This window comes from Cynoglossus semilaevis, chromosome 6 (genome assembly GCF_000523025.1).
Source record: "Cynoglossus semilaevis isolate Cse_v1.0 chromosome 6, Cse_v1.0, whole genome shotgun sequence".
NCBI classification, from domain to species: Eukaryota; Metazoa; Chordata; class Actinopteri; order Pleuronectiformes; family Cynoglossidae; genus Cynoglossus; species Cynoglossus semilaevis.
The window spans coordinates 15643460-15669044 of record NC_024312.1 but is presented as its reverse complement, the minus strand read 5'-3'; the positions used below and the strand labels follow the sequence as shown (position 1 = coordinate 15669044).

Sequence of the window (25585 nt, the reverse complement as noted above, 5' to 3'; positions counted from 1 at the left end):
TAGGATGTGATTTTCTGTGTGTCTTTTGTGTCAAATTAACTCCCACTTTTTCTGTCTTTGTGTCCAAAGCGGTAGAGAAAGGGTCATCTTCACCCTCAGCTTCTGAGAACACCAAAACGTGGATTGCTCTTGGCGTGGTTTGTCCCCTCCTTGCCGTAGTCGTCATCATTTTAATTGTGTACTGGAAAATGTGCCGGACAGACAAACTGGAATTCCAGCCAGATGCCATGACCTCCATGCAACAGAGACAGAAGGTAGAAATATTATCTGGCATTATAGGAAAAAAAATTATCTTTGTAATGTTTTGGGGTTTTTTTTGTTTACCAACACAATGTTGCTGAGAAAATGAAGACCATTTTAAAAATGAAATATCTATTAATTACCATATAAATTAGGCTATATTGCATGCAATAATGGCTTAAAATTAGTCAAATATATGGTGTTAAACGCCACATAAAAATACAAGCCTTAGATCAGGGTTCCCTGCCCTAGGTATGACCTCTGCCAGGTACTTTTCCCCTATGTCAGTGCTCCATGACTGGCATCACTTTAGACTGATAAGACTGGGGATGAAAGGCCATGTGCTTTGCAGCGCTCTCTGCCCAGACTTAGCATTTCCTGAAGGCTGCAGGGACCCAGAAAAAACAGGTTTTCAGGACTACGGAAATCTTTCTGTATAAGTTCACAGAATATACATTTTTCAGGGAGCTTCCAATTTTGCTCTATTTAGATTTTTCTAACAGTATACATGAATGTGTACCATTCACATCGGTGGTGTAAATGTACAAGCCTCTGGTAAACATGAAAACATGATGATCTTTCTGGTCAGGTTAGGTTTACTTCTCTCTCCATGTCGGTCGTTCCTCTCCTCTCTCTAAACATGCCATTTTTTCTATGATGACGTTGAGCCGAACACTAAAGCCTGTGCTTTGGGTTAATGCAATGAATTGAATTTGTAAAAACCATTTAGCTTGCTCTCTGGTCAGCTACTATCATCTAATACTTAACGCTACTTAACAATATTCCTATTAGTCCATAATGTCATTGGGACAATCAAGGACCCCTCGGAAGACATTACTATCAGCTAAGAGGGAGATGGGCTATAAGGAGGAAGAATACGAGTGTTACGAGGTTGATGAAGAAGAAGAGGAAGATCAAGAAGATGATGATGATGAAATAGAAGAAGAGGAAGATGATGATGAAGAAGAGGAACATGAGTTAGAAGAGGAAGAGGAGTTACAGAGGGAGAAGGTATCGATCTGTGTTCGGTGGAGATGTATGTGTTCGTGCGTGTGTTTGCTGTAAACAGTTCGTCATTTTCTAGCTAGTCTGTAAAGAAAGTGGTCATGACATCACAGTTTATATTCTTACAAACAACCAATCAGCATGTTCCTGTGACCATTTACAAACTCACTTCACTTTTGTTAAGAAGCCGTCCGCTGCATCAGGCAGAAAACAGAGTCCAAGCAGTACGGAGGCAGAGGATGACGAAGATAAGGACCGGGCTGGGGAAAAAGACAAATTCATGAGTGAAGGAATAAAAAGAGATGACACACAGAGTAAAGGGAAGGCAGCAGTACTGCAGAGACTTGATTTGGTGAAGAAAGAAGATATAAGCAAAGTGATCTCTCAGGGGAGGAGAGGCGAAGAGGAGGTACTGCATGTAGTTGAAACAGAGGCGCTAGTCTGCAAATGTACTGAGAACCCCACTAGACCCTGTGTTAGTTACTAGAAGAAAATATGTAGTAGTGTATTACATTGTGTACGATGGTGGGTTTTCTATAGACTCAGTGTTGTTGTGTTTGATTCTCTACTTTGTCCTGTAGATTTATAGATGTATTGTCATTTTAGCTGTTTGCAATTATAACTTGCATATAACTCACTACTGCTATATAAGTTACCATATATGGTCATCCAAATTTAGTCATTCCTATTGATTAAAAGAGTTTTTAATATTGTTGCAGTAATCACTAGCAGCCATAGTATTTATGGGGGGGAGGTGGATATTTATGCAATATCCAATGCACCTTTGGGACCAATAAACCCTGAAGAAGGTTTATTGGTCCCAAAATAATCTCCTTAAACCAGTCTCTGGGAATGACCAGTGTGATGTGACTGTCCTCCGTTATTCAATTTACATATTCAAGTCAAGTGTTTTTCAATCTTGGGGTTCCAAACCCAACTTGGATCACCTGAAATTAAATGTGGTCACCTGAAATGTGTAGTAAATATTTTTTAAAAAAAACACATTTTTTTAAATTCTGATTTAAATACACCTGCAACAACAGCATTCTTTCACTTTTCACAAATATAAATCAAGTTCAAATAAAATGGAGCATATAAAAATATCTGCACTGGCGCATCTTGATTGATGGCTGCCATCATATCACTGCACAAATGACAGCTACTTAAATGTTCTCTGGACTCACCAGAAATTTGTGATGTCAAAATGGGGTCACAAGCCAAAAAAGGGTGTGGTCAAGTGTTGTGGTCTGTAGCACTTTGACACTGACAAATGTGTCACTGTATTAGTGTTGTATACTATCAAACCTCCTCTTAGCCACTGTGCTGCTTCAGTAAACCCACTGAGCCTGTTTAAACAGACCCGTGCCTCTTCTCTTGTAGCTACATTTCTGTGTCACAGAAGCAGTTTCACGAGCTGCAAATGCAAACTGAAAGTCCCCAGAGTTTACCATCAAATACTCTTTCCGCTCTTGTTGCCAGTCTCCATCCCCCACTGCCTCAAAGTAGAGCAAGCAGCTGAATGTTGCACTGTTCCCCTTCCTCAAAGCCTCTTCTTTATTGATATGGCAATGTTTAGGCTTTGGAAACTTTCAAAGCACCTGTAATGTTCTCTCTCTCTCTCTCTCTCTCTCTCTTTTTCTTTACCCTCGCCCTTTTCCTCAGTTGCAGGCTCCCAGTGTGAAAGGCTTCGACTTTGCCAAGCTGCACCTTGGCCAGCAGAGTAAAGATGATATCATGGTGATTCAGGAGAATGTCCCGTCAGGACCCGGCCCTGGGTCTTTACCCATGTCCAGTAAAGAAGGCCTGAGTCCCTCTGAAAATGGGGAGCTCCACACACCTATATCTAAGAACTCCTCTGCCAAGAAGGGCCGTGGTGAACGCAGGCGAGAAAGGTCAGTGAGTGCAAATAATGTTTAGAAATGGAAACAAGCTGTCATAGGTTACACAACAAAACCAAAAAAGGCCCTGGAGTAGCACCACCCATCTGTTTCTATTTAGTCCTCTACTCAGTTATGTTATGGTCCCCAGATTACAAATAATTGTTCTGTTTTTGATCCCCCCAGATGTTCCATAATGTTTTAATGGAACACAGGAGTTTATTTCAACTGCCTTTCCAAACCTACGATGAAATTTCACTGGATAATAAGTGCAGCGTTTTCCCTTCCACCTAAGACAACTAGTCTAAAAGCTTTTCAAAGATTATTAGATGAATTATTGATACATCAGAGCAGACATGAAAGGATCTGGTAGACTTATGTTATAGTCATTATGTCAATGTTCAGATTTTTATTTTATTTTAGTAAGTCTTTAGCATGATTTTAGTCTCTAGCATTGTTCGATTCATACAGTCAGTGGTAACTGTGGTAAAATACATTTAACTATATATTCTTTTCCTTTTCTTACCATTGCAGTCACTGCCATTAATAACTGGTTTACAGTAAAGCATACATTATGTGAACCTTTTTACATTTTGTGTTAACTATTTGATTATAGACTTCAGGTCAAGTCATTTTTACAGATGACCTCACAGCTCTCTCTTTCTTTCCTGGAAAAGCCCAGGTTCCGAATATGTGGGGCTTTTCAATGTGTTAGCACATTCCTTGACTTCTATTATTCATGCAAGTGCATATGTGTGCGTGTGTGTGTGTGTGTGTGTGTGTGCGCGGTGTTTCACCCCTAGGATCTCACCATCAGACGTAGACTCAGTGGTAAGTGACCGTTCGAGTGAGCAGGAAACGACTGAGGAGAACCTGAGAGCCCACACCACTCCCAGCGACAGCAAGCAGACCCATAAGGTTCCCTTCAATGTTTTAAACGGTAAGTACCCATGGTTACACTCACATCACTCCTCCAAACACAGACACTGCTTGCCAAAGGAGAGGGGGAGGGAAGGAAGGGCAGCAGGCGATTTAAGAGATGTGGCTGTTACCAAGGAATAAAGAGAATTTTAACTCTAGCATTGGCATTATTAAAAAAAGGAAAATAAAATGATCAAAGTTGTTTTACAGTAAGGGAAACAAAGCTGGGAAAGAGGGAGGGAAAGAAAGAAGGAAAGAAAGAAAAAAGATGAAACAATAAAGAAATAATGAATGGATAAGATGAAGGAAAAGAGAGAAAGAAAGCCTAAGGAAGAATAAAAGAAAGAAAAAAATGGAAATGGAAGAGAAAGATGTAAAGAATGAAAGGGAGTGGAAACCAAGGTAAGAGAGAGGGAATAAAAGAAAGAAAAAAGATGATAAAAATGAAGGGAAGAATAAAAGAAACAAAAAGAAAAGAAAAATAGAAAGAATAAAATAAGGAAAAAAGAGAGAGAGAAGAAAGAAGTAAAAAATGGAAGAAAAAGGTAAGAGATAAAGCACTGACTCCAGCAGTGAAATTAAAAAGTAAGTGTGTGTGAGGAAACACTTGGAAGGAACTCAATTTAATGGCAAAGAGAGATCCATTGGGGAGTGAGCAGGAACGAGGAGAGTGAAAAGGCTGAAGGTTCTGCTGACACTTTGTCAACAGTCAGTACTGAGTCCTGACACCAGAGCCAGACAGGGTCAGGAAAATAGACTTGAGCCTGACTCAGCCACAGAGGAATGATCTGTGTTTGGTTAGTGATAAATCTCAGCCTGAGCCTGTTTATACTCCACCGTCATGTTTATCAGTGCGTGGTGTGTCAGGCTTTCTCTTTCTCTCTCTCTCTCTCTCTCTCTCTCTCTGTCTCGTCTAAAGCCTGCATTCTGATGTTTTCTCTTTTCGTTCATTTTACACCAAACATGACCCTTTTATCAGGTGCAGAAAATGATCTTTCCCATGACTCACCCGCATTTCTTTCTCTTCTTTTTGCTTCTCTCCCACATTTGTATTCTCATTTCCAAAGAATATGCTTTCTATTTTAGTACTTGATCCCTTCTCTTTAATAAAACTCTCTCTATCTCTCTCTATCTCTCTCTTTCTCTCTTTGCTGTGGTCTGCAGGCAGAAATAGAATTGGTAAGAGTTGGCCTTTTTTTTCATCTGTCTTTCCTTAGACTCAAGCTTTGACCTCAGGCAGCTGTGTCTGTTTGTCGTCTGTCCCTTCCTGTGGTAGCTTTGTGTATTATCGTATTCTAGTAGTATTCTCACCATCCATCACTGTCTTCTGAGTTGTCACTCAACTCGAAACAATTCATTTAACAAACAGAGACCCTCTTTGAAATGCTGCCTGGCTTAGAAGTCAGTCTCCATTTTATTTAACCACAAGGAATATATACATCTGTAGTCTGTTAGCGTGTTTAACGTAGCATTAGCGCTTCAGTAAAAAAATGTTTGTGCCATCTATGATGTCAATGATGTGACCTCTGTTTTTCGTCGTTCCCTCACTTCCTCAGGTCCTCCACCTGCAAACAGTACCAACGAACAGCTGACGTCAGCTTCTATCTTCGAACATGTGGATCGCATGTCTCGAGCCACAGATGCAAACCGGAAGCTTCCAAACAAAGTCCAGCTTATTGCCATGCAGCCCATACCAGTGCCACCCCTGCACAGCCCACCTGTAAACGGCAAACTGTCAGACACCAATCAAATCAACAAAGAGGTTTGACGTTTTGACTGTTTCATGATTAATCCAGATGCATTTCTTTCTTTTTTCTGTATATTCCTGATATTTTAAGCTCAAGATGCTTGACTGAAACAAAACCCCTTTTCCAAAGTGTGTGTAAATGTCAACTGTTTATTAGAGCATGAAAATATAGAGGTGATTTGAAATGCTTTTTATTGAGTAGCATAGCACCATATTGACATTACACATACAGCTTTTCTCTCATTGTTTTTAGTATATTTTTCTCATATATTTACTATATCGCTTGCCAGGCAAGAGAAATGTGTTTGGCAAAAGGTTTTTTTTTTGTCGATTCTCTTTCATCTTATCTGCATTTTTTAATAGAGGAATTTTTTTTCTTCAGATTCAGGTGGCCTTGAGGCACAAGTCAGAAATTGAGCACCATCGTAACAAAATACGCCTGCGTGCAAAGAGAAAGGGCCACTACGACTTCCCTACCATGGATGAACAGACCGGTGGAATTGGAGACATGAAGGATCAAGATCGTATCTATCAGAAGGCACAGATGCAGATCGATAAAATCCTGGACCCAGATGGACAAATGCCCTCCATGTTCATGGAATCAAAAAAAAGGTATGTGTGTCAGATTGTTGGGCCAGTTTTACATTGTTAGATGAAACACTTAAGTAAATATTTGTCTCTCAGCGGTCGAGGGAGGCGTTCTCCCAAACAGAGGATGAAGGAGCAGCTGAATGGAGGTGCCATGGATGCCGACAAAGACCACCTCATCACAGAGGACACTGATGCTGCGTACAGGAAGTGCCCTGGTGTCAACAACGTGGCTTACGTAGTGAGTACTCCAGAAGCACCACCACCTACAGTACGCGCCTGACACAGTAAATGAACTCTGTGACCTCTCTCACTGCCAATGTGTTTGTGTTTCTCTAGTCGGACCCTGACCAAGGTCCCGGCTCCCCTCACAGGAGCCCTTCCCCCACTGACGACGTTTTCCTTGGTCCAACTTCCTCTCCTCCAAGTCACGCCCCTCCCCCGCCTCCCTACATGCCTCCACAGCCCTCCATCGAGGAGGCTCGGCAGCAGATGCACTCCCTGCTGGATGATGCCTTTGCCTTAGTGTCGCCCACCTCTCAAGGCAGCACAGCGGGGATCACACTTCCAGGGGTCAACAGCAACCTGCCGAGTTCAAGCCCTCCAGGCCGAATGCCCAGACCGTGGGGCACCTCCTACCAAACTGTTGGTCCGTTCCCTAGTGTAAGGATTCATCCCACACTCTTTAATATCCTGGATACATCCAGTAAACATAAATAAACCTGAGTCAGTTTTCTGTAGGCTTTAATCTAGTCATTCTCTTCACTGATCCAGGGACAGAGACAGAAGAAATAGAATTCAGTTGCAAATTTGTAAACAGACACATTGAGTCCCTTGAATTTACCATCTCTTTTCCTTTACACAACAACATTTTCTCCTGTTCATTCTCAGTACAAAGATTATACCTTTTAATCATCTTCTTAGTGAACTAATCAGCTAAGCATTCTTCCATCTGTCGCCCCCTGGAGCTCCAACCTTATAACCCCAGCCAGTGATCCAACGCTGCTGAAACTCTGCATGTGTTTGATTTACTCAGCAGATTTACTGAATGCAGGTTTCACACAAAAACACTGAAAATAACCAATATCCAAATTTTGAGGGTTTTTAAATAACTCACTGTGTTCAAACAGACTGCGTCAGGAAACTACATCCATGTCATATGCATCACATCCGTCACTTTGAAATTCATATTGAGGAAGAAGAAGATTTGAGCTGAAGATAGAGGTTTTCTGTGCTGCCCAGTGGCAGTCATGGAGGGTTTGAAGATAAAAGTGACATTATGTGGGAGCTGTAGGGGGTGGGGGCATGGGGGAGATAATAGGGTGAGGAGAGGGGCTTCAGGACACAGCACAGACCATGGATTATTGAAGATGATGATTACCTCTGACTTTTATGTGTGCTGTCTGCAATGTGGCTGATGAAATCAAACATTCATTTCACGTTCACACTATTATAAAAGAAGTATTAGTGTGAGTTCTTATCTACAACAGATGTGTGGAAACATTGTGTACCAGTGATTTTAGCCCCACATCAAAACCATATGTTGCACTGAGGCAGACGCAGTTTTTTCTGGTATTATGATCCTTTATCATCCTTCGTGTCAGCCTGCTCCTCACTGTCTCCTTCTCTTCCTCAGAGGTTCACTGAACTGGCTCTGTCTCCACCTTCAGTCCAAGGCCTGACACCAAGGTTAGTGGAGACAAATGACTATTCTAAAAATGTATATTCCCCCCCCCAAAAAAAAGAAATTTCAATTCAGTAAATATTTTCTCTACTTTGGCACAATTAATAAAAATGCAATAACTCCACACCCCCAAAATGGGGCCTGCCTGTCCCATAATCATAAAGATTCCAACAGATTTGTGCAATTTCCCATGAAGGATTATTTTCCTTTTCGCTGCATCAACTTCACTTTACCTGTTTGGGAAACAGTGTTCTTATTGCCACAATCTCTGTTGCGTTGTTTTGACAACTTTTTTACACTGTCAACCTTTTCATGGCTCCCGTTTGCTCTTTAAGTTCACTGCTGTCTAGATCTGCTGCTATACTGCTGCACTTTAATTACATCTTTCTGGTCATTTTTATTATATTTAAAATGTTCAATTCAACCCTTTACCTATTTGTTTAAGGCTTATTAAGAGGTTTGTTTGATTGAAATCTTTAATGTAACATATGTATTCATACCTAAAAAAAAATGACTGAGAAAGATGAGATCAGATTTACTGACAGAAAGCAGGTTGACGAATGTTGCGTTAACACAGGACAGGACCTGAATGATTTTAATGTTACTCAGAATTTAATAAAGACTGAGATCGCCTTGATTGATACGTGGCATATGGAAGGCGGCACACGGATCGTGAATTAATTGCATAGTGAAACCAAAGGTTTATTTAAGTCTTCAGAGCCTCCTGTTATGTTTTACCCTTTTCTCACTGTACTCCTGAATAGGCGTGTGTTTACAGAAGAGACACAAGTCAATTTTGTTCTACTATATTTGACATTGCTGTTAATGCATCAATAACTAATGTTAACCCAAATATTTAAAAAAAAAAAAGTTTTTCTATTTTTCTATATAAAGTAAAGGTATTTTTGTGTGTGTAAGTACAATAAGTAAATTAAGGTGGCAGAACAAAAATGCTTAAATGAGCTAAAAAATCTTGATTTTTTTTGTGTAGTTGATGTTTATGTTAAATGCACACGAGTTTTATTAGAACATCTCACAATCGCACCGTACAACATGAGACCCCCGGGGTGTTGACTTGACATTAAATGATATCTGGTTGACATTTGATATTCCATCACACACATTTAAATACATTTGATTTCCTGTGTTTCAGGCATGGCCTTGGCTCCAGCTACCTTCCACCAGGTGATGCAGCCGGCCTAGAGGAGCACTTCCAGCCAGACAGCCTGTTCTCCAGCAGGGGGCTTTACACGGACGAGCTCCCATCATCTGCAAGACCCAGACCAGTTGGAGGAACGACAGGTACATGTGGAACCGGAGTCCATGTCTAAAAAGGCTGTTAAGCTGCCACCACAGGCTGTTTACACATTTTATAGTTTATATTTATTTATTTATACAGTTTATACTTACTTTTACACAGCTTTATGAGACCAGAGCCACAGAGTGCTCCCTCTGCACACTGATGTCATTTACATCTCTCCTGAATGTAGGTCACAGCAATTATCTTTAATACAGTTACGCTTACCATAGGTCCATTAAACTGACAGAGACATGTCTTCAATTATTCAAGCAGCTGTAATGTAGCTGCCGCTACACAGTTATGACAAGACTAACAGAAAATGGATTCTTACATCCAGTGCTGCACAGACAAAAAGCCTCTCTACACTACAGTGATTACGTCTGATTATATTAGAGGAGCTGCTGAGGATCAAGTGTCAGTACTCTAGTCCTCATATGATGGGTGTGTATTATGTACTGTGTGTGTGTAGGAGCCCAGCTCCATCATCTAACACAGGTGGGATTGTCCAGCCGGATGAATGGTTACCCAGCAGGGGCCAGGGTGGCTCCAGGGCAGAATGGAGGTGTGGGCTGGAACCACTACCACGAGGACAACTTCTCCAGAGCTGAGCCAGAAAAAGACGCAGTATGAGAAGAAAAAAAATAATTAATTTTGTTTCTTTAACTGCTTTTCAAATTTTTATTGTCCGAATGCCAAAAAAAAAAAAAAACTAAAACTACCTGATGACAACACAAACCAACAATAATGAATGTCAAAAATCCAGGTTTTGATTCTCACAGGTATGGAAACATGCAATTAACATTCAGTCTAAAATACAGCAAAGAAAAATAATTTGTTACAGGTGCATTTAATGTAGTAAACATAAGAAGCCAGAAATGTGTAGAAAGTGTACCAGAGTCATGTCACACAATCTTTATTGGATTTTTTCAGTTCAGTTTAAATTTTTTGAAGTGTCTGTAGTATGGTGCCAGGGTCTTTTGTAGTTTCTCCTGTGTTAATCAGTAGACCAGTGGTCTTCTGTGGCTCTTTAGCCACTTAGCATGAACTGCCTGTTAGGTCATTTGGTGACTGAACATTAAGAGACAATTACACATAGAACTCAGCTGCAATGTTTTATAAAATTCAAGGTTAAACCAGTTTTACATCTCACTCTAGATGTTGCTGTCGTTATCCGCTTGTTTGCTGACAGTAAAACAACACCACGACACTGTTCTGTTGAACTAAAGACTAGATGTGAAGCTTTTACCTCAGGTAACTGTAAGTGATCGAGTCTGTCTGTGATTTGTGTGGTACAACAGGATAAACAACAGCACATTGTCTACACTGCTGGTGCAGTATGACACACACTGCTACAGGGCCACCTAGTGGTCAAAGTAGGTGTAACAAAAATGCAGTCCTTGGTTAGTCATTCTTATTTGGGGTCGTGTTTTCATCAAGTCATGTTGCACATTAGTATATGAATTCTATAAAGTCTTACAACTTTTCCTTCTCATTTTTAAGCTTCACATCTTCTACTAAACTTCTACTATTTACTATTTACTCTTCCTTTTTCCTTCTCTTTTCCCTTCTGTCTTGCCATTAGTACCTGGACTGTCCTGACTACGAATCCTTCCATATGTTCCAGATGCCCAGGAGTGGTAACAGGGAGCCCATGGCACCCTCTGCCCACTTAGATCCCCCCGTGGTGGGGTACATGTCGCCATGTCCGCCGCCTCTGGATACATCTCCTCCGACTCATTCCTCGGCCTCCCTGATCAAAGCCATCAGGGAGGAGCTGCTGCGTCTCTCTCAGAAACAGGCAGCTGTGCCCAGCTACCACAGCTGAAGTCTGTCAGTCTGTCTCCACAGTCGCGTCACTGACCCTGCCTGTCCGCCTGCTTCTCCTAATCTGACAATGCTTCCCATGGAAGCCCTTTGAGGTGTACAGCAGCGAGACAGTACTGATAAGCTCAAACTCCAGTAGAGATGTGGCTGAGTGACATCAGAATCACAGACAACAGCATCTCAGATGCAGGTGGATGGACAGGTGCTGGACAATAAGGACCTGTGATGTGATTGGAGGACCTGTCCTGTTTCTGTGGATCAGGAAGTGGTCTTGTAAATCCTGGGCTTCTGTTGATGCACGTTGTGAAGTTTTTGGTTTTTCTTTTTCTTATATTTTGATGCGTTTCCATCGACTCGTTCGATGTCTGCGTTTACTTTTTCTACATAAAAACACACAGTCACTCTGATCCACGCTGCCCGTCACCTGTCGTCAAGCGGAACTTCATGTTTCCTGCCATTAAGAGGCGCGTCATATGCCTTATATTGTAATAAACAGTTTAGCAGGCCCAGTGTTCTATGCAGGTCTACAGTCCAGTTCAAATGCAGTCGCTCCTCGATGGTCGACATGAGGGATGTGTTCAAAAAAAAAACTCCCTGTTCTTTCCTTACTTGTTAATGTAGCAGCAACAGTTTGTGTTTTTAAGGACCTTGTGTCTTGTACTATATGTATAAGGGTTTATTTGTGTTCATCTCCGAGCTGATTTCTGTTGTTTTTACATACGTTAGGCAGCTTCAGGGCAGCAAGGCATGGGAACAGAACAAAAAAATATGCAGACAAGGTATTTTTAAGTTTTAAATAAATAATGACAGTATGTATGTACTTGACATTAATGTACAGTTAGCACTGTATCTACTGGTATTTGTTGTATGTAATGCACTGTATGCAGACTACTTGGTATAGCTCAGGTCTTTCAGAAAAGCTAGTGGACAAATCAGTAAAAAGACATTCAGTTTGAACTTGTTAATAATGGACTCACACCAGTGTCGCTCTATCTTGCAGTATTTAGAGTTTGCTTTGCCTCTTTAATCATAACAACAAACAAACAAACAGATGAGAAAAACACAATGTGTTGTTTTTGTTTTAAATTATGTCAACTTTTGTATTTTTGTGCTTACTAGTTTTTTGGGTTTTTTTGAATGCCTCATCTGGTCATTACCTTAAGTGTTCCTGAGTATTATGTTCTTACAGTCTTATATTTTGGGGCCTGAATTTTTTTTGAAACTTTATTTAAGTGAAATAAAAGAGGGACGAGTGATTTTGAAGGCAGGACCTGGAAATATGTTTTGGGCTTGTTTATCCGTAACAGTGGGATGGATCAGAAAAGCCGCTGTAGCACAAAGGAAGTGTGTGATTTAAACAATGTTGTGCCTTTCTGAGCTAATTGAACAGATTTAGCAGATCTGTCTGTTTACTTGTGGTACTTCTAGGACATCGAAGAAGAAGTAGCAGATAACTGTGACGTCCCATTGTAAATGCAATACTTTTTTTTAACTCAGTAAACTCCGGTAGTCCTCCTCTCTTTATTTTTATTAATTAATTAACAAGGACTGCCTCCACTTCTGGTTCCACACTGTAAAAACAGCCCATTTGCAGTTTATTTTAAACTGACTTTATTTGTGTAGTTTTTTTGTTGTTCTGTTTTTGTCTTTTCTCATGTTCCACTGTTGTTTCGCATTTCTGTTGGCTGGTTCAACTTGACCTTTGATCAATGCTGCATTTTTGAAGTTTCATATTCTTTTTTATTATTATTTGTGCATTGTTGAAACAAATTTTGTTTAATACAAACGAGTTATCACTCGATATGTCTTTTTTTTCTTTATGATTTCTAAAACTAAAACATATACATAATCAGATAGTTGATAATTATTTGAGCTGTGTTTACATATATTCACCACAAGGTGGCAGCATATTTCAAGAATCACCTCTGCTCACAGCATTGAGAAGTTTGTCCTTGATAACGTAATGTTTACAGTCACAGGGAGGGATCGTTTTGATTTTTTTAGTAAGAAAAAATTGAGGTTGTAATGACGTAATGTATTTTATACCATTAAACCTAGTGTTTGAGAAGTACCTCAACACTTGAATAACACTAGAACAACATACATCAATAGTCACATTGGTAGCCTTCCTTCTCTTTTATAGAGGTAAAAATCTTAAAAACTATAATTAGCTTTTGGATTTACTCTTCTTCTTGTGCCAAATGTCATCTTTCTTTAATCCCATCACAATGTGTAAAGCCACAGGATGGTGCTTTAGACAAGGCTGTGCTGTACTACCATGCAAGACAGCACTGTCTTTATCCTCAGAGGCCTGACTGGACAAATCATGCTTTCAGTGGTTTGATCTGATATTTGATATTTTAAAACTACATGTTTTTTTTCTATTTCAGACTGTACTTTTCAGGTCAGGTCCTTGAGCCTGAGTGTCCTGTCCTGTCTGACTGTCCCCGACCCTCCCTGTGGGGTATACACCTATCCCCTCCTGATTGTAATCCCGTCTGTGTCGTCCCAGCTCGGCTCAGATCACTGAGAGCACACCCAGGAGTTAATCTGGATCATGGTGGTAATTACTGCCTGGGTGTCCACTGTGCAGGAGCGTACGAGCAGGAGAACCCTGGGCTCACCCAGGGCGGAGTCAGAGAGGCAGTTTCAGCCAGTGACCTTGAAGAACACAGGAGGGGGAGGAGAGAGGAAATCAAACCAGGAGCAAGAGCAGATGTAGGCATGGTCTCACTGACAGAGTTCCAACACTGTGGCTCTCTTTCTTCAGGCACTTCGTCACTTTTTACTCAGCTGGTGAGGACAGAAACACAGGAGGAGCAGGGAGAAGAGGGAGGAGGAGAAGGAGGAAAACACGGGGGAAGCAAAGCTTATCCTAAACAACAAACAAAAGGCTTTTCTTTCACCGTTTTACCAGCACAGATCTCAGCACTGTGAGTGAGTAATAAGATTTACTTTGGTCAAACTCTCAAGGTCAGCTTCAAGTTACATGTGTGTGGGAGTGTGTGGGGTTGGCATGACCATCTGTGTTTGATACTCGGACATTGTCATGATGTGAAGATGATGATTCAGCAGGTATCGTGTTGTTGTGTTACATCTGACAACATGACCACAGCGTTAATTCAGTGGTGCTCTGTGGTCCTCAGTCTTCCTGTTTACCTTATTATTATTATTATTGTTGTTGTTGTTGTTGTTGTTGTTGTTGTTGTTGTTGTCGTCGTCGTCATCTTCATCTGCATGCTGCTGCTGCTGTAACAGTGTCTGTCTGTGGATCAATGGCTGCAGGACTGGCACTGAGACACTGCAGCAGCCAAGTGTCTTCCGCAGTACTGAGTCTGAAGCCAAGCAGCAGAGACGTCACTTAGTGATGTCACAGTTTTCACTTGGAGCTTCACATGTGTGAGGCATTTGGACAGAGTGACAGTTACATCAAAGTTTCATACACTCAATGATCCCTTAATTAGATACACTTGTGTAACTGGTCGTTGGTGCTGGAATGTAATCCACCAATCACATCACAGCAACTCATTCCAGGAAAATGCATGGACCTGATTTAGAGTCATCAGGAAAAGGTAATCCTTCGAAATATAATTATGTATTTGTTGTTGGTGTGATCGTTAGCATTACAAACAGTAAGGCAGAAGAGCGCTTTAACAGTAACTCAAAGCCAACTCCTCTTTACAGACAAACAAGTTACTTAATGTAGAAATTGCGTTATCATATGAGAAACCCATAATACTAAAGACCACAGCAGGTGTCAGGTTAGTGGGCGAGGAAGGAACTGAGGCGACTTCATACAGGCTAACAGAATTTGGACAATAGAACTATTTGTCTCATTGTCTTTTGCATATTGTAAAGAGTTGTACATTTAATTCTTACATTTTTTGTTTAAATTACACACCGCTCCAAACCGTTCTGTATGGTTATGTCTTTTTCTGCTCTAGCTGATGCTAAAATCTGCATGCACATCAACTGCATGATACAAATTCAGAAGTATCTATTATGTTACAAAGCTCAGCTATTTAAATAATAGACAGGTTATGTTGCATTGTGTCTGTTAATGTGATTTTAAAGAAGCGTAGATTTTTACTTAAAGAAATGCTGGGTGAAAAAATACTATCAACCCAGATTTCACAGTCCTGTTGCAGTACCTTTACTTGTCCTCTAGGGCTCACGGATCGCTCTTGAAGACTTCTGGTGTACAGAATATTTTCTTTGCACCTTTGTGTGTGTCAAAGTGTGGGACGGGCCCCACTGGTGAAGAACGGCGACAAGACAGGTGGGCTGTGACAAATGGGAGGAAAGTGTTGATGGCACAGCTGCGCTTTTATTTTCTTTATTTGAACTTAATGTTATTCAGTGTTATTGATTTTGATTCATTATAAAAAAATGACCAAGATTTGTGTTGGGCTGACAGGGGCAGGTGGAGCTTAAAAATCCCTACGTGTTTGAAGTGTTGAATGACTAAGAAAATTTGAGAACCACTGCATTAATGTGAGAGTTGGTGTTGGTGTTGACAGCAGTAAAGCCTTTCGTGGTGTCTGTCTCCAGCAGGACGACACACATCACAAGGCCTCAGCATCAACGGGTTTCTTAGACAATTGCGAAGACATTATGGAACATTAATGGTCTCCAACTCTTTTTCTAAAAGATCCTGTTGCAACTGTGTGAAGCCATTATGCCAATATAAACTGAAATAATTTTTAAATAATTGCAGTATCTTGAAAACTTTATCCACAGTATGACCAACCGGACATGAGAAGTGGGCAGTAAACATAGACATCACTGCTGCCTTTCGTGTTGACTAAACAGCTCTGAGACGTGTGTTCAGCCAGCTTTGATGTTGTAGTCGGGTCAGTTTCTTTTTTCTCGCTCTGTTTCCTGAAGAAAAAAAAACATAGTGGCGGCTTTTTTTGTGGCGTTTGTTTCTTAGCTTGAGGTGAAGAAACTGAGGTTGGTGTTGTTGAATGCCAAGAGCAGCGGTGTCTGTCTCTGTAAAGGCTGAGTCTGTTTACATAACAGATGAAGGAGCAGCCTTGGGAAACAGAGTTGAAGGGGAGAGAAGGTAAAGACTAAATTTCTCCCTTTTGGCACCAGCTTGTTCTGTCCTACTTACAGCATGGTGACACAGAAGTATAGTTTCTCTGAGGTGAGAACCAAAAGTGCTGCTCTCATTTCTCCATCTCCGCTCGTACCCTGTTGTTTCTGTTGGCTGTAATAAAAGGCTGTTTCTCCTCTGGTCGTGAGCGAACATTCACCATGTCAAGGTCAAAGTGCAGGTTATCTGTGTGTGTGTGTGTGTTTGTGTGTTTGTGAATCGCTCTCCCCCACCAGGCCGTACTGTATCCGAGGACACAGCGTGATATTGTGTCTGATGCTGAGCTGAGTAGGAGGCGACGTCCATGTGATGTTGAAGAGGGAGGTGAATGGCTGTCATTCTTCAGTGGCTGCCTGTCAGCTGGGCAGCTGCCCTCTGCTCTGACTCACTACAGCCACCCTGACTGTCAGCTGCTGTCAGGCCCCGTCCACAGCCGCGCTGTTGTCCTCCTGGACAGAGGTTACACACATTCAGCACCTCTCTTAGAGGAGGCGTCAAAAAAGTGGAACTGTCTCCACTTCAAGGTGCAGGACGAAAGAGATTTCTGAATGTCTGCATTTATAAAAACTGACACACAGCAGAGACCAATCAGAGAGCAGTGACATCAGTGTGACCCTGCTCAGCTGTTACATCCTGCCATTAAAAAAAAATGCTGACAGAACATGGTTCATCGACACATGCTGCTGTACATATGTGTACTTATATGGATATACTTAGCATTGTTGTATGCTGCCGAGCAAAATTAGGGAGCGACAATCAATATTTTGGACCCAGCATAAGAGCAGGGACCCTGTAATATTTAGTTACAACAGAGAGAATAAAATTAAGATTTGACTTTGAGGCTGTATAATAAGAATAATAATAATAATAACAATTATTATTATTATTATTATTATTATTATTATTATTATTATTATTATTATTATTATTAATTAATTAATTAAACAAATTAAACAAGTGTATTTTTGCTATTCTGAGTGTGTGTCTTCGGTGGAACAGTGGCAGTGATAACGTGAATACCTACCTGTGGTTTTAATCACAGCAGGTACTCAGACAGAGATAATCCATGTTGGCAGACAGTGGATCTCTTTTCACTGCCTCCTCAGAGAAGATCACAGCCTCACAGCCTGCGGCCACGTACAGGAGAGTCGGCTGCAGGAGCCAGCTCTGTCTGTCAGGTCATTCTGCAGGAGGAGACCTCTGCACTGGAGCAGACTGTGGACAGAGAGCTGCAGAAATGGACAAACAACACAAAAATGTGACCAGATGGAGGTGTGTGTGCATTTGTTTTGGTAGTTTTTGTACCCAGGAGTACTTTGGTTGTGATGGGTCCAGACTCTAATCAGCAGTAATCTTATTAAGCTCTTATTGGTCCAACAGCAGATGGACTCTTGTTGACACTTGTTTCACGCTGGTTCCCATGGAAGTGTACATGGAAGGATCTGCACTGTTGGATTGCAGGTCACCAGTATACAGTAGCATTGTTCTTCTTGATACAGCTGTAGTGACTAACAACAATAATGTTAAAGCCAGTTGTTGTTTGTAGCAGGCAACCAATAGGGACTTGACTTATGTGTACTGTTTGTAGTTTTGTGTTTATTTCCAGTACCAAACCCACATGTTTGACTCTATACTGCTCTGACTTTATGCTTTGGGTCTGGCAGTGCGTAGTTCAGGAGTTAAAATATAATGGGAATTTAGCCTTTTCCATCTATTCCAGTTTTCTCAGAGCAGACCAGAGACAGACAGACCAAATATGAAGTGAATCACTTCTGACTCAAGGAGGATCTGCCTACTCTGCCGTTGGTTTATTAAAACTATTTCAGATTTTTACTGACACTGTCTTTACAGGATATTCCTCCCAGACCTGAAGTTAAAGTTTAGCCACAACAGCAAACATCAGCAAAAAGGCTGGCTGTTGTTCCAGTCCGCTGAGCACAGAGCAGTTAAATGGGACGTAAGAAGAGAGATATTTAAAGATGACTTGTGTGGGTAAACAAAGTACATTTTTGAGACGGCTAAAAGTCAGATTGCTGTTTAGATTCTGGATTTGAAATAGGAAGTTGAAGTAGACAATGAGTGAACCAGGCTGTTTCATTCGTGACATCATGAAACATTTACCTCAGCTCCCATTCGCCATTTATGGGACTTTAATTAAAAATGATGTCATAATCCGTATTAGAGGAAAATAGGCCATAAAACACAGTGGGGGTTGGAGTGTTAAAGAGAACATCGGGTTGTAGTAACAGCTAGTACTGACAATTACTCAGCTTTGAGTATTTGTTTTGTAAAGGTGACTTAGATGTCGACATCTTCTATATCATCCTCTCTGCAGTAACACAACTGAATATACTGTATATACAGCATATAGTGTATATACAGACAGAGCCCAACTTACGAACACAATAGGTTCCGAGAGGCTGTATGTAAGCTGACTTGTTCGTAACTCGTTATATAATTGCCATTTGAGGTCATTCAAATAACATGACTACATTTACATTACCATGATTATACAGCATTTAATAAAAATAAAATCAAAAATGACTGTAGTACCATACTGTAACTTACCTTTAGAGTGAAGTCGATGTGCGTATGTAGGTGGTGGAGGAGGTAGAGGAGGAGGAAGGAGCGGTTGTTCGTATCTATGAATCTTCGGAACTGCTGTATATCAGTATATACGTACATATATAGGGTACATAACTTCAGCGTAATACAACATTTTAAAAATTGTGCTGGATTTTCTGAGTTTAGTGCTCATTGGGTTGGTAAAGGATGTGATCAACATGTGTTCACCTAAAACTAGCTGTGTCGGCTTCCTGTTCCACTAGAAACCTCCTCAGATCCCTGCACATGAGCAAATTCAACCACTAACCTTGACGTCTGATTTACATAGTATTCTGTGCAACAGAGCATATTCATAATAACAGCACAGAGAAGAAGGAGAATCAGGGAAATAAACTGTTGTTATTGTTTGATTGCAGTTGTGATGTACCTTAAAAATATAACCGTTTTTTCCCCCCAACACCTGGGATGTCTCAAGTGACAACATGTCCTATCAATAGGTATGAGGATTCTGTGTCACAGACAGCTCCCTTCTCCAGAAGTCTGTAAAGTGGTCAGGGGATTAAGAAACCATTTTTCTGTTACCTAAAACTGCATGGCTTAACAACTGCCCGAGTTGTGAATCACCTACAGAAGCTGCAGGACACTGACAGTCCAAGGGCAGCTTCACACCAGAGTTAGACGCTGTACATCCAATCATTTTACTCATAATTAATAATGCACAGTCAATACATCATTATTAAAATGCACTGCAGGAGTGTTAAATACCATCTGAACACCTGGAATGTATTTGTATATTATATACATTTGTATATTTTTCTTGACGTTTTTCTATATTAATAATGTTTGGCGACTAATTTTTAACCACACGAAACACATACATCTACCTGCTGTTCTTTGTCTTTCAGTTTCATCAATATACAGAAGAAAGGGATTTTGACATTTGGAAAGAGCTCCCTCCTCTGGTCTCCTCCATATTAACATTTAAATTAGTTCCAGTACTACCTGTAAGTAGATCTGTAAGTAGATCAAATGTGCAGTGGTAGCAGCAGGCAATACATGGATCAACTGACTGTCAGCCCGCATTGTGTGAAGGTATTTGTCTCCATTACATCAGTTGTACTATTTTAATTTAGTACATTGTTCTTACACAAGATATAGACACCAATACGCTACTGTTTGTGCAGCTGTCAAGTTTTGTTAAACTCATAGCCTGCACATATAAACAGAGTCATCTGGTCATAGAGCTTTTTTCAAAGTTACACTACAAGAGTGGACAACACTTCATAAATAAGGCAATTTTTTTTACCTTGTAATATATCTTTTGACATTTCTTGATTAGGCTTGACTAACTTTGTTTGGTGTCTGACTAAAACAATTCATCTCACTTAGAAAGATAAAGCATGGCAGGAGACAGATTGGTGTCTGGTTGCTCTTTATATGCTCCCTGGTTGGACTCCTCCTTTGTAGAACATATCTATGACTCAGCATAGCATATGAAGCTAACTATCTCCATACGCTAGTCATTAATTGTTAGTTATTTTTTAATTCATTTCACTGCCGTTATGAAAGACTATGTGGCTCTACTGTATCCTAACTTGTTCAGTACATGTGCTTTATATGTAACTGTGACGAAGGATGACAGTAGAGATCAGATCACAGCCCAGAGTAGCTGGAGGGACCTAGTCCAGAAGAGAAGGAGCAAGTTACACGCTTCATTGCATACACCAGACCAGGGATGGCTGGCAAAGGTCAAACGCAGGGTCAAATGTTCATAAATAGATGCAACACACATCCAGACATGTAATTCATGTCCACACAGATGCACCGAGAGAATCCAAACTGGACCAGAGACTTTTAGGTGCAGCTGTCCCCTGCACAGATCAGCTATCAGACATGCGTTATGTCAGTCACACCATCTTTCTTGAGGGCTAACAGTGAACACACGGACCATTCTGTATATAAGGTAATTTGACAAATTCAGATTTGGTTGGCCAAGTAGTTTGGAGTAGTCAGTATGAGAAGTGCTGCTGCTTAAATAAATACGTTTTTTGTTTGTTTTTTAAAATATATGATTAATCACAGTTAATCATGATTACGGTATTTTCCAGACTATAGGTCGCGCTGGAGAATAAGTCGCTCCACCCAAAAAATGCATAATGAAAAAAACATATATGTCATTTGAAGTATAAATCTCACAAGCCAGCTGTAGTGCCCTCTAGCAGCTGCCAGTCTAAAAATAACATGTGAAATTATACATTTTAATATATAAGTCGCACCTGAGTATAAGTTGCAAATCCAGCCAAAGGATGAAAAAGGGTGCGAAAAATTGTGATCACAGACAGCATTATCAGAATGCTTTTTCACTGTGGTGGTGTTATATAAGTTATAAGTTCCTCCAAAGTCATTGAATCATCTAGTAAGTCAATCAGTAAGTTAATCATTTGAACAGTTTGTTATAAACGGATACATATTTCAGTGTAAGAGCTTACTTTTACACTGAAATATGTATCCAGTTGCCCTTTAGCGTTGGCGTTTTAAAGATTATGTCTCATTATTAAAGGAAGCACGAGGTGCTGGTGGTCTCATGCAGAACCTTGCCAGGTGCAATGTGAAAACTTGATCACAGGCAGATTTTTCTTTAGCAGTAAGAGGATTCCAGATGGGCACTCAGGCAGGGCCAACACCCAAACAACACAGTGAGCTGAGAATGTGCAGCCTTTAGGAGGAGAGCCAGGAAGAATAACGTTCTCACCATTTCTATATTTCACAGCTTTTCTGAACTGTGGTCCAAACTGCCAGAGCGACTTTTCCCAGGAATCTTCTTTGTCCCACGTGTACTCTGTGTGAGCTCTATAGAGTGTGGTTGGGCTCTCATGCAGGGGTTTGGCTCCGTTCTCTGCTGTGTGGATTTTTTCCTTAGTTGGAAGAGAATAAGTTCATTTAAGGCCAACACAGTAGTTATCTGCAGAGGTAGTAGTGGTTGAAGTACGAAAATGCATATATGTTGCATACATTTTTGTATTTGTTGCATACAATTTTAGTATTTTTACTATACCAAATATGTTTTACTATGTAGCTCTGCTGTTTTCTGTCCTTTCTTAAATACATTAAAACAACAACAATTCAAATTTTCATTTTATTTTTACGTTGTCATATTTATAGTCTGGACCAAAACAAAAATCATTCACACTTACATTCACACCCAAGGTCACTTAGGAAGCCCTAGTGAACCGGATTCTTAATGTGCCTGCCTTTTTCCTTATGTCATATATTAAGGGATGTTCATGCATAGTTTTGTCAAACACTAAACAGTAAATATTGTTGCTAAAATTATAAACAAAAAGTGCATTTCCAAAAAAAAAAAACATTTGTAAACTACTACATCACATGTGTCACACTCAAGGCCCATGGGCTAGAGCTGGCCCCTCAGGTCATTTTAAGTGGCCTCAAAATGACCCTCATTCTGTTTCAAGTTATTTATTGACAAGCATATGTCTTTATGTGATCATTTTTTCTGCAATAATCAAGCTCCCTCACATTAGTTTTATCTTAACGGTGCCACCTGCAGGACTGTAGAGCTATTTGTTCTGTTAAATGCCAAATGTGTCAGCAGTGTTTCTAACAACATACTATTAACGTTTGGCTTTTTGTCCCAGCTGTGATAAAATATTAATCTTAATATTTGTGTTTGACAGTATTTGTAGTGATATTAATGATGATACTTGGTGTAATTTATTTTTAAAGTTTGAGAGAATTTAAATATGGGGTTTCTAATTTGATATAATACATAATTTTTAATTATGTAATACATTATTATTATGTAATACATAATTTTTAATTATAATTTTTGTTAATTTTTAATTAACAAAACAATGAATAAATTCTACATTTCTCCAGGTTGTGTAAACATTAGGTTTGTACAGTTCTGTAGGTGGGCAACCATGAACCCTCAGTAAAAATGAGCTTGACATGCTACTCATCAGTAATACTGGTATGTCACATACATAAGGAAAAAGCTCCGTAATAAACTGCTGCTAAATAGCAGATTATTACGGAGCTTTTTCCTTATTGCAATATTTATTACAGTACTTTTGCTCCAGTGACCACAATGAAATATTTAATGTCCTGCACTAATGCATTGTTTTGAATGGACTTCTGTGACCCAACTTATATGAACTCTACAGACTGACTCTGCCTCCATCCCAACTGTTATTGAATGTTTTAAAGAATAATCTGTTATACAGTGATCCCTTGCTATAACGCGGTTTACTTTTCACGGTTTCGCTACTTCACGGATTTGCATCGTGCATTGTGTTCTGCATTCTGATTGGCTAAAAAGTCACTCCGCTTCTTCTCTACCTGTGCGCCAATAACGTTGCGGTTTAATATGTACACGTACGTAAAACAGCTTGCCAAATTGACATTACGTACGTGCAAATTCTCTTGCAATTTCGAGTTTATCAAACCCCATAATGTCGACAAAACGCTCTGGACCGGCAAAAGTACCTGCGGTAGGGACCAAAAGGCAGCGGAAGATGCTGTCTATCGGTGATAAAGTAAAACTATTGGACATGCTAAATGAAGGTAAAAGCTATGCGGCTGTAGGTCGGCATTATGGAATTAATGAATCTTCCGTTCGTTCCATAAAGAAGGAAGAAAAAAACATAAGGAAGACAGCAGCAATAAGTTTTAATAAGGATTCAAAAAGGGTTGCAACTGCCCGCAACAAGACCAGGTAATTTGTATTTTTTTCATAATCATTTTTAATTTTCTCCCGTTCACGGTGGGCGGTGCTAATCTCCGCAATTTGAAGCCTTCTGTTCACGTTGATGATTAAAATTATTATTTGACAGTACATTACAGAAGTTATTTGTTGAAACGTTTCTAAAGTACTTTTATTTTACTTTATTTGTGAAACAAATGGTTGAGACTGTAAAATGGTTTGTTCGTTCTTTCTCTTCTTTTTCTGAGTATTTAATTGTAAAAAAAAAGATTTCTACTTCACGGATTTTGCCTATCACGGGTTCTTTTTGGAACGTAACCCCCGCGAAAAACAAGGGTTTACTGTATATATATATAATACTATATAGTATTACTCTCATGAAGGTATTCCATGTTTGTTTTCCTAATTTTGGTTATGTAATGCTAACAAAATTCACTTCGTAATGCTCTGAGAAAATCCATCTGGGCCATGTGAGGGCCAGCATTTAGCAACAGCTCCTGTGAACCGTTCCGACGGAGACGAGCCGCTGACAGGGCGTGTGTGTGTGTGAGAGGTGCGTGGTTACTGTAGTAACCCATTAAATGACACCACACGAAAGGCTGAGTTAGAGAAATCCAAGTCCCTGCTCCACACCCTCACCGGATGGGGAAATGATGGGATGCTGAAATTAATGTTGTTCTTGTGGTTGATGTCCAGCACATAAACAAGACGTAGACACTGTCATTATGTTCTCGTAGGTGAAATCCAGCCGCAGGCCAACATTTCCTGTCTTTGATATGTGAAGTTAAAAGGTCTGAAGTAAATGTAAAACTGTTGATGATTTGTGTGTTATTGGTTTAACAGTAACTGTCAATGCAGTAACTGTCACCGTCAACGTCTGAAAACGTATATACTAATGCTTCACCCTGTGTCAGTTTATTAATGATTAATTTTTACTATAGATGAAACTTTGTTTGGAGAAATCGACTCACAATTATTAGACAATTTTGTCATGGTCACACTGCCTTTTGTAAATTCCTCTTCCTGTGTGTAAAAAAGACACGATTGGGCCACATAAGACTGCTGTATCCAGCCAATCCTGCTTTATGTTGTTAAATAAAAAAATAAAAAAATCTGGATGAAATGTAGCTACAGCAAATACCAGGAGGGGATTACATCAGAGACCAGCTATTCTGCTGATCACATAGTGGAGGCACCACCTCACTGGAGGAGACCTTGTATGGTGTTAGATCATGTCCGCTTTTCTCCTCCTGCTGGAGAGGGTCCACAGACTTGGCTCCTAAGAAGACACAGAGACATAAAATAATACTTTGATCCACGGTGGGTCGGTGGCTCATTTCCTTTGTTTCACCTGGATATTACTGCACACTGGGTTCTTTTACTCACTGAGCTCTGAGAAAAATCATATTTGAAAAGTGAGCAGATCCATTAAAACTTCATATATTCATGTCAACACCTTTATATTACGGTAAATTGAAAACATCGTTCCTCCTCCTATCACATGCTGGAATGCAATTCTGTTTTTTAAAAGTGTGTATGAATGCATGATGTTTTCCAGATGGTGACATCAACAATTTGTTATTCACAGTTTAAAGTCAAAGTAGTGATACATTTCCCCAAACCCTGTCCCTATATTGGTCCACATTAGACAGTTAGAGTTCCGGTTTAATCAGTGATTCTTCACATGTGAAAAGAAGTGGTGAGTTTTAAATATCCAGCCGCAGCACGTGACCCATCCTATAAAGGCATCCTTTTGACTTTTATCTACAATTTCCTGCTCTTTGTTGTACGATGAGATATCCTGTGACCAAAACTTACTTTTAAAAATGAAAGCACTGTCAACATTTGGTGATGAAGGGAAGGGCCTGACTCAGGAGGAAGTGAGATTAGAGACTGACTGTTTAAAGGTGTGATAGATTCTGCAGAGCACAAAAGAAAAAATCAGTAATTGTCTTGTTGAGTGAAAACAAAGCAATGAAAAGAACAGAGAATAGAGTGCCTTTTGTTCTTGCA

At 40.1% G+C, this 25585-nt stretch overlaps 2 protein-coding genes across 5 annotated transcripts in view; both read left to right on the top strand.

The window, feature by feature from the left end:
- Positions 1-12985, top strand: part of LOC103380422 (UPF0606 protein KIAA1549) — a 30113-nt gene extending 17128 nt beyond the window's left edge. The window contains exons 11-22 of one of the 3 annotated variants that reach the window (XM_008312383.3): positions 70-254; positions 2908-3137; positions 3926-4062; positions 5208-5222; positions 5600-5805; positions 6173-6402; positions 6475-6619; positions 6718-7041; positions 8015-8067; positions 9216-9364; positions 9832-9986; positions 10987-12985. In XM_008312383.3, coding sequence (XP_008310605.1) covers positions 70-254; positions 2908-3137; positions 3926-4062; positions 5208-5222; positions 5600-5805; positions 6173-6402; positions 6475-6619; positions 6718-7041; positions 8015-8067; positions 9216-9364; positions 9832-9986; positions 10987-11187 — 2030 coding nt within the window. In that variant the 3' untranslated portion in view covers positions 11188-12985. Of the gene's footprint in view, positions 1-69; positions 255-2907; positions 3138-3925; positions 4063-5207; positions 5223-5599; positions 5806-6172; positions 6403-6474; positions 6620-6717; positions 7042-8014; positions 8068-9215; positions 9365-9831; positions 9987-10944 lie in introns of all 3 variants that reach the window. The other 2 variants (XM_008312381.3, XM_008312382.3) reach the window with 2 other exon arrangements.
- Positions 12986-13117: 132 nt separating this feature from the next.
- mical3a (microtubule associated monooxygenase, calponin and LIM domain containing 3a) overlaps positions 13118-25585 on the top strand; it is a 79585-nt gene continuing 67117 nt past the window's right edge. For both annotated transcript variants that reach the window (XM_017032859.2, XM_025055977.1), the window contains exon 1: positions 13118-14123. The gene's annotated coding sequence lies outside the window, so the exon portion shown is untranslated. The remainder of the gene's footprint in view (positions 14124-25585) is intronic.